General features: G+C 37.6%; 2 protein-coding genes across 6 annotated transcripts; one reads left to right on the top strand and one right to left on the bottom strand.

Annotated features, from left to right (window-relative positions):
* Window positions 1–1,795: 1,795 nt before the first annotated feature.
* LOC103957159 (protein WHI4) lies at window positions 1,796–5,363 on the top strand. Its single transcript, XM_009369267.3, is given in 11 exon segments — window positions 1,796–2,228; window positions 2,349–2,411; window positions 2,825–2,906; window positions 3,021–3,095; window positions 3,328–3,424; window positions 3,541–3,586; window positions 4,376–4,479; window positions 4,661–4,730; window positions 4,966–5,004; window positions 5,006–5,049; window positions 5,127–5,363. Coding segments are annotated over 11 exon segments (867 nt in total). The 5' UTR covers window positions 1,796–2,012; the 3' UTR covers window positions 5,158–5,363.
* Window positions 5,364–5,501: 138 nt separating this feature from the next.
* Window positions 5,502–10,829, bottom strand: LOC103957158 (inactive protein kinase SELMODRAFT_444075). 5 transcript variants are annotated; one of them, XM_048587152.1, is made up of 10 exons: window positions 10,706–10,829; window positions 9,115–9,898; window positions 8,368–8,519; window positions 8,191–8,285; window positions 6,998–8,061; window positions 6,750–6,910; window positions 6,574–6,650; window positions 6,325–6,472; window positions 6,079–6,228; window positions 5,502–5,950 (listed from the first exon to the last, which is right to left on the bottom strand). In XM_048587152.1, the coding sequence occupies exons 2-10, from the start codon at window positions 9,293–9,295 to the stop codon at window positions 5,684–5,686; spliced, it is 2,295 nt and encodes a 764-aa protein (XP_048443109.1). In that variant the 5' UTR covers window positions 9,296–9,898; window positions 10,706–10,829; the 3' UTR covers window positions 5,502–5,683. The 5 variants fall into 5 exon arrangements, with proteins under 5 accessions (XP_048443109.1, XP_018505363.2, XP_009367541.2 ...); XM_018649847.2 differs by lacking the exon at window positions 10,706–10,829 and adding an exon at window positions 10,419–10,699; XM_009369266.3 differs by lacking the exon at window positions 10,706–10,829 and adding an exon at window positions 10,419–10,699 and having other exon boundaries at window positions 7,022–8,061.
* Between the last annotated feature and the right edge of the window lie 685 nt (window positions 10,830–11,514).

The raw sequence follows: 11,514 nt of genomic DNA, 5'->3' as shown, positions 1-11,514 counted from the left end.
GCCCAAATCTACTTTTCAGAAGCTCATCCAAGGAATCTGTATACGTAAATTAGCTAAGTTGAATTGCTTGTAGTTCTCTTATTTGAAGTTATGTCTAACTCAGGTGGAGTATCCTAAAACATACTCACTTGATCTTAATGTACTCTTTTTCCTATGATTAGGAGCATTTTTCCCACTGGATTTTTGCTACGTAACGAGGTTTTGATAAGGCACCCATCTTGAGATGATCATACTCTGTTGAGTTCACTACTTTCGTCATGTTTGACGTTTGTTTTAGACATTATGCATACTTCTCATTTTTCTCCTTAGCCTATGGGTTTTTGCCTGCCTTAGGTTTTACCGTAGCGAGGTTTTGTGAGTTTTACTACCAATGCATACTTACTTTCTTATATCTGGGACTCACATTCACCCGTTGTGCTGACGATTTCATCAACTGTTCTACCTTATTTGGTGAAGATATGATGCGACGTTTTGTTTGAGTATTTACACACTCAAGGGGGAGTGTTGCAGTATTAGGAATGTGATTGCGTAAATCCTAGTGTATCTAGGAGTATTCCCTTTAGTAGTTTAATTCCTATTGGAGATGTAATCCTATTAGGGTAAGGATTCTATCTATCTTACTACTATAAATAAAGGCAAAAGGGGGTGATACAACATGCACCTCAAAATTACATATCTCGTTTCTCTCTCTGTTGCCGCCGATCCCTTTACCTCTCTGTCCCTTATACAATTAAATCAAATAGGCCTACAACAATACAATATTTAACGCATGATTATTACATAAACACTTTAGAAATGTAAGTCTTCATAGCTGGGCCACCAGTGTTGAAAAGGCCCACCCATGTGCAAAGAGGTCTACTGCATTGCAGACTTCCTAATAGAGCTCATTTAAACTTGTTTGGAAGCATTTAGATAGAAAAAAACTTTTGCTTATAATCGTCCAATTGATATCAAATTCGTTTTCCACGAGATTCAAACCAAACTAAAACTTTTTATTTACTCGTGAAGAAGATTCAAATATAAGACTTTTCACCAAGAGACCACGATACTTAGTGACTCTTCTCCCTTATTATTAAAGAGATTTTTTTTTTTATTTGCAAAACCAAATTTATTTATGTTTCTTAATTTTATTTATTAAATCAAAGGCTAGTTTTTATCCGAATATGCATTGAAACAAAAAAAAATGCGGAAATCATTTTTATTGGGTACTATCCAAAGCTAAACTTAATTTTTATTTTCATGTTTAGTTGATGGAAAATTCGAGTTTTTAGGGGTTTCGAAACCAAGTTGAATTTTTTTGTTTGTAAATCAAATTCAAGCCAAGGTTATAAACATGATTGTCAACCCTTCGTGAGTAATAATTATGAATTTAAATATTTCTTGGTGTGATCCGTGAAGTATATAAAAAATTTAAGATTGTTCTAAATATTTTACCCTTGTAAAAACCCTTAATCCCCATATTAAATATTTTGCAAGTAGCCCTTTAATATAGTGATGAAGAAGAGTGTTGTCATTGCACCACGACGGCGTAGATTCGAACTCTATTAACATCCTTCTAATCTAACAAATTTATTGTGTGACAAAAACAATATATTATATATTTCATTAAAAAAGTTTATAAACTAAATTACTGTTTGGCGTCGAGTTTCTCTTCAAAAGGGATTAGGATTCTCTCCTCTCCTCTTTTCATCCCCTTCCATCCCTCTCACATTCTTTTATTTTATTTTATTTTTTGCTATAAAAAATTAATATAAGATGTTGACATGATTTAACATCCTTCAAATAGGAGGAGAAAGAAAAAAAAAAAAAAAAAATGGAAGAGAATCTACTCTTGATCCCAAAAAACGCAATATTACTGTTTGGCGTTGGTTAAAAATATTCATGTCTTGTCTCCCGAAAATCCCAAAATCTCGGTTCAGACTTGAGAACTACCACCTCCTCCACCACCACCATCTCGCCGCACCGACTCACTCACTCTTCAATCTCAGCGGTCCAATTCTCCGGCCAATCAAATGGCTCATCCACCGTACGATCCCTACTATCTACAGCAGCAACCGCAACCAGTACCGCCACCACAACCACAGGACTACAGTGACCGGAGCGCGATCAACACGCTCTTCGTCTCCGGCCTCCCTGACGACGTCAAAGCGCGTGAGATTCACAACCTCTTCCGCCGGCGCCCGGGCTTCGACTCTTGCCAGCTCAAGTACACGGGTCGCGGCAACCAGGTAAAGCTTTTCCCTTTTGTCTACATCTCTGAATATTTCTGTTTCTGTTACTGTTTTTTTTTTTTTTTTTTTTTTTTTTTTCAGGGAAAATTGAACGAAAATTTTGTTTATTTGTTTCAGGTCGTTGCTTTTGCTACGTTCTTCAATCACCAGTCAGCAATGGCAGCCCTGCATTCGTTAAATGTGAGCAAAAATAATAGCTTCAAATTTTTATTTTCATATATTTATGTGTGCATTTGCTATTTTATATGAGTAATTGAGCTTCTAATTAGGAATTTGTTAACATGAATCTTCTTTCTAATCTAATCTCTGTTAACAAAGTGTGTGTGTAATGCTGTTGTACATGATTTCGGAGAAATTTGGGCGGAAAAAGGAGGATTTCCAGATTTTATTTTAGCGGTTTTTTAGTGTTTTCGAATTTCATGAGTTCTGATTTTTCGTTCTATTTAGATGTTGGTGTTGAATGTCAAAGTTTCGAGTCTGAAAGAGGACTGTATCTATGATTCTATGCCTTTCAATGATATGACAAATGTATGAAACTTGGGTTATAATTGGTGTTTTGTCTGAGTTTGTATTTCCTTTGATGCAATCACCAGGGTGTGAAATTTGATCCTCAAGCTGGGACCCTGCTGCATATTGAACTTGCCAGATCAAACTCAAGAAGGAAGCGTAAACCAGGTTGATTTTAGCGTGTGATATTTATTGATTTTACAATTTTGCATTTTTTATCGGAGACAATATAGTGAGATTTTTTACCTTTTCATAGTCGTAATTAGCATGCTATGTGAACAGGTAGTGGAGCTTATGTTGTTATAGATAAAAGAACTAAAAAAGAGGCCGATACCCAAGAAACGTCTAGTGATGATGGTAATGTGCTTTCTTCTTTTTGAATTTCATTTCCCCCATTATGTTTGTGATTGTTAGTAACTCCTGTTTTAGAAAACTTCTATTTCTTTTTCTCGTACGGTCTTAGACTTTTGTTATCTCTTACTTGTTCATGTGAATTGTGCATAACCAATATTTCACAAGGGATAGGCATTGCCACCTGACCATGATCCTATGACTCACTTGTGCATGATGACATTTTTTGCACATTCAGGAGAAAGTGAATCTGATGAACCATCTGAAACTGACAATCATGATTCTGGGGACAAGAGTGATCTAGCAACCGCGAAGAGGTTGAAAGAGCTGGATAAGTGCATATTTTTGTTACATTCTTCAATTGATATCCTGTACAGGACTGCAAATATAGCAGAATTATTGCTTATCTTCTGATAGGAGCTAAGTCTATTTTCTTGTTGGTTATGTGCAGCGGTGAGACTGCGGTGGATTCTGAGAATGCTGTAGCTGCTGTAAATGTAAGTGAAATCTATGATAATGTTATTAACAAAACGGCTTTCATTATGTTGTTGATAAGTCTTGTGATTTCTGTCTGTGTTAGTCAGACCACTACTACTCTTTACTTCCTAGCTTCTTGTTTCTACTGTTTGAAGCTTGAAGTGGAAGAATACTAAGACCATTGCCTTATAGTGTGAGATAAGCAAGCATGCAAAGATACACTAAGGGGCCATTTGCTAACCATTTCGGTTTTGGTTTTCACTTTTCACTTTTTTTGAAAACTGAAATCTTGTTTGGTAACTACTTTCAGTTTTCAGTTTTTAAAAAAAAGAAAACTCAAAACCAAAAAGTGAAAACTCAAGGCCAAATTTTGCAAACTCAAGGAAGTAGTTACCAAACAAGATTTGAGTTTTTAGTTTTCAAAAAAGTGAACTGAAAACTAAAAACTAAAAATGAAATTGTTATCAAACAGCCCCTAAATATTTGTTTTATGAGAACAAGATATATTCTATTATTTTATTCAGGCTTGTTTCTTCTTCCTATGTAGGAACCATCTTTAGCCGAAAGTCTGTTAAAACAATGTACTGCAGAGTTTAAGGATTTGCAAAGAAAGCCTGTGATATTTTGACAAAATTTGGAGTCTTTAATCTAAACTTGAAATTCGGAGTTTCAAATTTAAACTTTAAAGTGATTTCAACTTCACTTCACACATTTGTACGAGTGCCATGTGAAAATAGATGCAGAACATTTACATAGGTACGATTGTAAATGTAAACGTTTCCTATCTGGTTTCCTAATTGGTTGTGCAGGACCAACCCGAAAAGCATGTTGATGCAGGACAATGTTCTACTCTGTTCATTGCAAATCTAGGTCCAAATTGCACGGAAGATGAGTTGAAGCAAGTTCTATCTCAGTGAGTAGCTGCTATTCTTCTCCTGGATACTCTCACTTGTCGTTGTATTGAAAAGGACGGGGGAGATTTGGTTGAATAAACTTCTTATTAGCTGGCTCTCCTCGGACTATCTCCATATTTAAACTGCATAATCATCCTTTGAATAAATTACTGGAAAAATGATGACCTCAATTGGTGTCAGGTATCCTGGATTCAACGTGATCAAACTGCGTGCTAAAGGTGGAATGCCAGTTGCATTTGCTGATTTTGAGGTACCCCATCCTTAATGCTGACATTTTCGTTGTTCAGTTACGACATTTAGGAAAGAGAAAAAGATTTGAACTTGGTACCTAGGAGCTTAATACACATAGTATGAATGAATATGTTGGGTATTATTTTTCGTTCTTCAATATTTTATTAAAACAAAAACAAAGTATGCAATCAAAGAGTCGTTTTAGCACCAAAGCTAATAGTCTGAGTCTGACTAAGTTCTTTATTCTCTGGCAGGAAATTGAACAAGCTAATAAAGCCATGGATGAACTTCGTAGGAAGCTCGTTACCGTCTTCAGACAGGGGCGGCATGCATATAGAGTATTCCCCCTCTCTCAATGTCTATTATCCTCTGTGCAAAACAATCACATTATTAATTAACTTTTCATCTCCTCTAGATATGCAAGGTCTAAAATGAGGAAGTCGTAGAAGAAAGGGGACTGAGGTAAACGACATTCAGGCAGGTTCAAGCATCCTGTTTTCGACCATGCTGCACCAACCGCTGTTTTCTAAACCCAGCGTAGCCGTTACCGTGCTCCAAGTTTAACTTTAATTTTGAGATTCAAACACCCCAACATTGTAAGACTACATATGATTCTTCCTATTACAAATTTTGCAGATAGTTGTGACCTGAACGCATGCAGTGTGGTTACAATTTATGTTTTATCTGGCATACAAATAGAACGAATACTAGTTGTAGCGCTACACGTTTAGAATCAGTGCTCGGCCGAGTTTCTCAATTTGCCCAAAAACATGCTCATGGCATCCGCGGCACGGTTGAAGTGGTATTTTTCATTAGATTCACCAATAAAACTTGCTACTCTCTTCTTTTTACTATACAGAAGCACAACACAGGTGGCATTAACCAAAATATCAAGGAATATGGATTACATTACAAAAAGGTAGCTCACATATTTAGTCCACCAAATATGTGTAATTCTGAAGGGCGAGCGCTTTACAAATGGTTTTCACATGGAGTCCTCCTTACCCTGTCCCTCTCCCTGAAACCTGGCCTTAAATTCTCACGAGAGAGCTTCTCGTACCCGTCCATCGCTTCGTCGAATAGAGGGCCGCTATGATGTTCCTTCTGCTGCTGCTGCTCTGACCAAAGTCGACCACTCCGGCATCCCACATCGTGACCATTCCGGCATCCTACATCGTACCCGGCCGTTGACATGTAATTTGTATCCATCACCATGTCACCTTCTAGTATACGGAGAACCTTAAAGAACACGAAACAAACATGTGCCAATACATTCAAGATAAGTTGCCTACAAAGCCTAAGTAAGATGGAAGTGCAAGTCTATTAGAACAAGCTGGGATGTCTTTTTTCCATGAGTTACACTTTACCTGAGACATGCGAGGCCTAGATTGAGGATCCCGCCGTATACATAGCGAAGCAGCGTGCAGCATGCAGTAAACCTCGTGTTCGGAATAGAAGTTGTCAAGTCTTGGGTCAATCAGTTCATCAATGGCATATTCTTCTAATAATGGCCGCGCCTGTGTTGGATCTAAAGTTATAAGCAACAAACATCGGGCAACAGACTAGAACAAAATCGGTAAACATATGTATATTTACAACTTGCTTAATCGTACCCATTCAGTGAGACATTGCTGCCCCTTAGGCCGGTTAAGGTCCACAGCTTTTCGCCCTGTAACAAGTTCCACCAAGACCACCCCGAAGGAATAAACATCAGCCTTTTCTGTGATTTGACCACTCTGAGCATATTCAGGAGCCAAATATCTGCAACAGAAAAGAACACATCAGACAATTGCAGAGCAGCATATAACAGAGTTGGATGGAAGGTCAAATCGCATTGGTAAAGCCTGCTAGTTGAGATTTACCCGAATGTTCCAATGACTCTTGTGTCCACACCCGTGTCCCCATCAGGCTGCCACCTTGCGAGGCCAAAATCCCCAACCTTGCAAGAAAGTGAATAAAGTAAACAGTTTTATCTACTAACGAGCTAGCGAAATACACAATTCATGCATCTGAAAACAGCACTAAAAGGTTGCGGTACCAGTGGCTCAAAATCATGGGTGATGAGGATGTTGTTTGGCCGCATGTCACGGTGCACAATGCATCCCACTCTGCATTCTTCATGAAGATATCGTAGCCCTCGAGCTGCCCCTACAGCGATCTTTTGCCGTGCAGACCATTCTAAAGGCTCACGATGTTGCCCTGAAATAAACCCAGATCCGTTGTGAGTCCGCAACATGGTTTCACATAAAATTAACAGCAAGTATCATTCAATACAGAAAAGTTTACCACTGCCAGAGAAAGATATATTACTGTATAGATGCGAATCTAATGACCCATTGCATATATATTCATAGACCAGCAATCTTCTTTTGTCCTCGATACAGAAGCCAATCAACATGACAACATTTCGGTGCTGAGCACAGCTCAGGACTTCTACTTCTGAACAGAACTCCTGATCCCCCTGAGAACTAGCCAATTTATGTTGCTTGACAGCAACAGACTGGCCATCCGGTAGCACCCCTCTGTGAACAGAACCAAACCCTCCTTCGGCCAAAAAATTGGCTTGCGAAAATCCTCCAGTAGCAAGCTCCAGCTCTGCATAGCTAAACCACCTTGGAGGTTTTCCAAAAACAGGTGCCTTGTGTTGACATATTGAACATAATGGAGGGGGGCCTGGAGGAGCATTACTAGACAGTGAAATTGCTTCTCTCAGATTTCCACTGAACTCCATGTCAGCTCTAAAATTTCGCATTCCAATTCCAGCATCTTTATCAAGTTTCAAAAATTTCAGCAAATCCTTGGTAATAGATGCTTTTGAATTATCGTTACTTCTGTGTGAGCTGTCTTCCATGTGTTGCGAGGATGGGCAATGAGAATTAAGAAATTCACCTATCCATGGTTGGAACCCCAAACTTCTTGAAGAAGCTGATAAATGTTCACTGTCTGTGTCTGAACTACTGTCATCAAGAACCTTGTTTTCTTTATTAACTAACGATTCCTCTTTCTTCAGATCTTCAATTATTTCTGGAATGAAAAAAGGTGAAGTTCCTGGATCTGAACTTGACACTGATGAAGTTCCAACCTCAGTGGCTGTAAATGGCGTCCCAAGCTCTGGACTACTAGATGGAGTCACAACTGGCCCTCGAATGGAACTCAAAGAATCATTCTTCTGCTTGGGATGTTTATCAGACCCTGCACCATGCTCGGACAGCAAGGAACTGGCCAATTCAGGTTCCTTCTTAGATGATCCATTCAAATTCAAGCGAAGAACTTTTGGCTGGGAACGCTTCATTACCACAATGTTGCACTGCAGCTCTTCCATGCAGTGTTTTTCCTCATGTTTAAGATGTCTGTAAACATCACAAACACATTAATATTTAGGCGAAGGTAAATACTTTCAATGCAGGACACAATACCCTGTTCATAAAGTTGTAAACTACAAGCATATTTGTGGAAAAGAAAAACAAATAGAGCATTACTTGTCTAAAACAACCCAACTGGCTTGAGCTTTTTTGACCTCTACCGCCACAGAACCAGAAGGTGATCCAGAAATAATTTTTATCTTGACATTTATCTGCAAAATAGAGTCAAACAAGGCATCAACATACATGGAAATGTACATTATAATAATAGGTATCAAATATCAATGAAATTACCTTATTTGGATCATAAACTTCATGAAGCTGAAGGATCATCTGCGAGCAGGAATCTGATATATCACACTTCAGCTCTGAGGTTGTTCCTGTATGAGACTTCCGGTGACTGGCGCAATCCCCTGCAAATCTTGGAAAGCCCCATAACTTTTTACCTGAAAATTGGGAAATATGACTAAGTTGTCAGCATCAAAATTTTCAACAAGTAAACAATTGCGAAAATGGAAAAGATTTGCCGGATTTAAAGCATAAAGACTAAGGTTCACCAATATAACTTCTCTACTAAAACTCAAGTGCAAGTCTGTTTTCACAGTAATTACAAGAGTTGTAATTGGAACAATTCAATCCAAACATCCTGATAACGTCCTCAAATTAACCCAAAACAAATTCAAATTGCAGTGTAAGCTGTAGTCACAAAGTCGATAAGAAACGTACAGCCAACCTCACCAGCAAAGAAAACATTAAAAGTTAACTGATAAAAAAGAATGAGATACTGCACAGTGCTAATTACAAGTCATTAAATTGTAACAACCTGAATTATCTCATACAACAAAAAGTACAAGGGCAATAAACAAAGATTAACAACCCCATTTAGAAAGTAGGATGGAACAAAAAGATGTGTGATCTTTTGCAAGGCAAAACTAAAGGGGGAACGATTAGGGTCTAGGCATTGAAGTAAAATATACCAATATTATGCATTCATCGAACACAAAAACGGGTAAAAATATCGAAAAGGAAAAGTAAATATACCTGAACTTTGAGAGGGCACAACCACAAGCAGTGTTATGCAGTCCCCGGGTTGAACAACATGAGTCAAGGCCCAGACCAGAGCAGTCTTAGGAACTTCCTTCGAGGCCTTAACCGCGACGACAACCTTCTCAGCGTCATCAGAGCCCTTCTCCTGCTTCCCCCGCTTCTGTTCTCGACTCATTGTCAAATTTTACACCACACTATCTTTGCAAAACCACCTTGCTCAAACTGTTCAATTCTCAAATGCCCTCAAACCACAAGCAAAGAAACACATCGAAACGAATATTTCCATAATTAGACTGCCCCCCACTGTTCTAGATTCCGAGACATTGACTAACAGACATGCGCCACCAGTCCCTCTAGCAGCTTTAGCTGCTGTAGAACGTCAATTGAAAAGACCCTTTTTACCCAATTCACCTAAATTCCCAAGAATCTAACTCAGAAACCCAGTTGGGATACTCACTTTCTCAACCAGTGACGGTTTTGGACGAACACCCCCAGATTGGTATGTAAATCCTCTAGTTCTGAAAGCAAGATTGATTTTACACTTCCTGACGCCCAGCGACAATGAGAGAACCAATGCAGAATATGCAAAACGACACAGAGGTGTATAGTATCAGACTGCTTTCGATCCTTCAAATAATTGAGTAGTGAAACAAACGGAAAAAGTAAAAGCGGCCAAATGAGTCCCTCAAAGAAAAAGCTTCAGATTTTCAGATCCCACAGCATGAGGTACCCAAAAAGAACAATCAAATCACCAGCAGCACCGAATATGTAGCAGATTCTGTACAAAATCACACAATGGTGGAATGGAGAGAAAATTAAGAAATATCAACTGAAGGTCCTGATAAAAAAAATTTCTATTGTTTTTCCTCAGTTTTCTCAGCAACCAAACAAATATCAACAAAATTTAAGTATAAAATACTGATTTGTACCAGCTAACCATGAATATTTTAAGCCCAAATCAACAGAATATAATATGCTTGAAATCTTCCCCAACCCACCACTCAACAAAACTCAGAAAGACCAAAACAAATCAACATTTTTTGAGAAAGCCCCATTAACGCCAAGACTAAACTGGAAGAAAATACGGCATTTACAACCAACCAACCCCACCACCACGTGAAAACCATTAAAAATCCAGAAAATCTTCAAAAAAAAGCAGAGCTTCTATAACGACAATATATCTATTCTTCTACACTATGATACATATACATATATATATATATATATGCATATACATACACACACATTTAAACCTTAAAAAGTGATTAAGATTAAACCCAGAAGCGAAAAACCATTACCAAATCCAATTCTTGATTTCTGCTCTTCCTTCACGGCAGAGAAGAAAAAAAGTACAAAGAAACGGAAAGTTTAGGGTTAGTGGGGATTGAAGGAAGTGATAGATATGGCATTAATGGTAATGCAGGGATGGTTTCTGTCAAGGCAGTAAAAAAGTTGAATCAAAATCAATGAGACAGAGGCTGAAGAGAGAGAGAGTCTATGAGTACAAATTTTTACAACAATGTTGAACAAGCAGAAACAAAAAACACTCCAAAGACCCACACAGTGTCTGAAACACAGAGCTTACAGGTCAGAGAGTCAGAGACCGAGAGAGAGGGGTCACTCTGTAGTTTTCAGCAGTGGATCGCCGTCGAGGAGTGCGCCCTGGAAAATGCCCCTGTTTGATTCTCTTATTACAGGATTTGACCTTTTTGTATTATTCTTTGGGTATTTTTGAATTTGTATGGCAACATATTTATGTTTGATAGACTAATTTTTTAACTTATATTTACAAATTATGTTATATTTCAACAAAGAAAGATAAACATATTAATTAATATTTAAATAATAATTTTAATTATAAATAATTACGTTATATAATTTACAAAAATTTGATTACATAGATTATCTTATCATGACCAAAAAATTATAGTCTGATTGTACTTTATATTTATAAACACGAATTGAAACGGCACGCACAACAATAACATCATTTAGGAGCACTTAATTTTCATTTCAAAAATGTGGTGACCCACATAAACCATCTTCGCTTTTTTTCATATTTTTTTTAACAAAACACTCATATATACAGTGAGGTAATGGGTCTTGAAAGCTATTAATAGAGCAATTATAATTAATTAGTGTCGAATTCGTTATTTTTAACTTCCTGGCCAAACGTATCAAGTTATTAATAGAGCAATTACAATTAAGAGCCAAACATATCAAGTTATACATAAACCACAATACAAATTGGTTTTATAGTATTGTTTAAATTAAGGGCGTTGCTATGTATACATCTTTTTTTACTTGCTGGATATTCCTTTTAACTTTCAGGCGTTGGATCAGATGAATTGAAGAAAATCAAAAAACATAAATTAACAAGAAGTGTGGAACGTA

Source organism: the organism of the source record quoted next, unplaced genomic scaffold (assembly GCF_019419815.1).
Source record: "Pyrus x bretschneideri cultivar Hongxiangsu unplaced genomic scaffold, Pyrus_bretschneideri_v1 Contig26, whole genome shotgun sequence".
NCBI lineage: Eukaryota > Viridiplantae > Streptophyta > Magnoliopsida > Rosales > Rosaceae > Pyrus > Pyrus x bretschneideri.
This window is presented reverse-complemented; position numbering and strand designations above follow the sequence as displayed.

Bases quoted from the DNA above. Each gene is read 5' to 3' on its own strand.
- LOC103957158 (XM_048587152.1), bottom strand. From the start codon at position 9,295: ATGAGTCGAGAACAGAAGCGGGGGAAGCAGGAGAAGGGCTCTGATGAC. The intron at 6,651-6,749 runs GTACCGCAACCT...CTTTCTTGCAAG, and splicing joins CCCATGATTTTGAGCCACTG to GTTGGGGATTTTGGCCTCGC. The intron at 6,473-6,573 runs GTAAATCTCAAC...TTTCTGTTGCAG, and splicing joins AGAGTCATTGGAACATTCGG to ATATTTGGCTCCTGAATATG.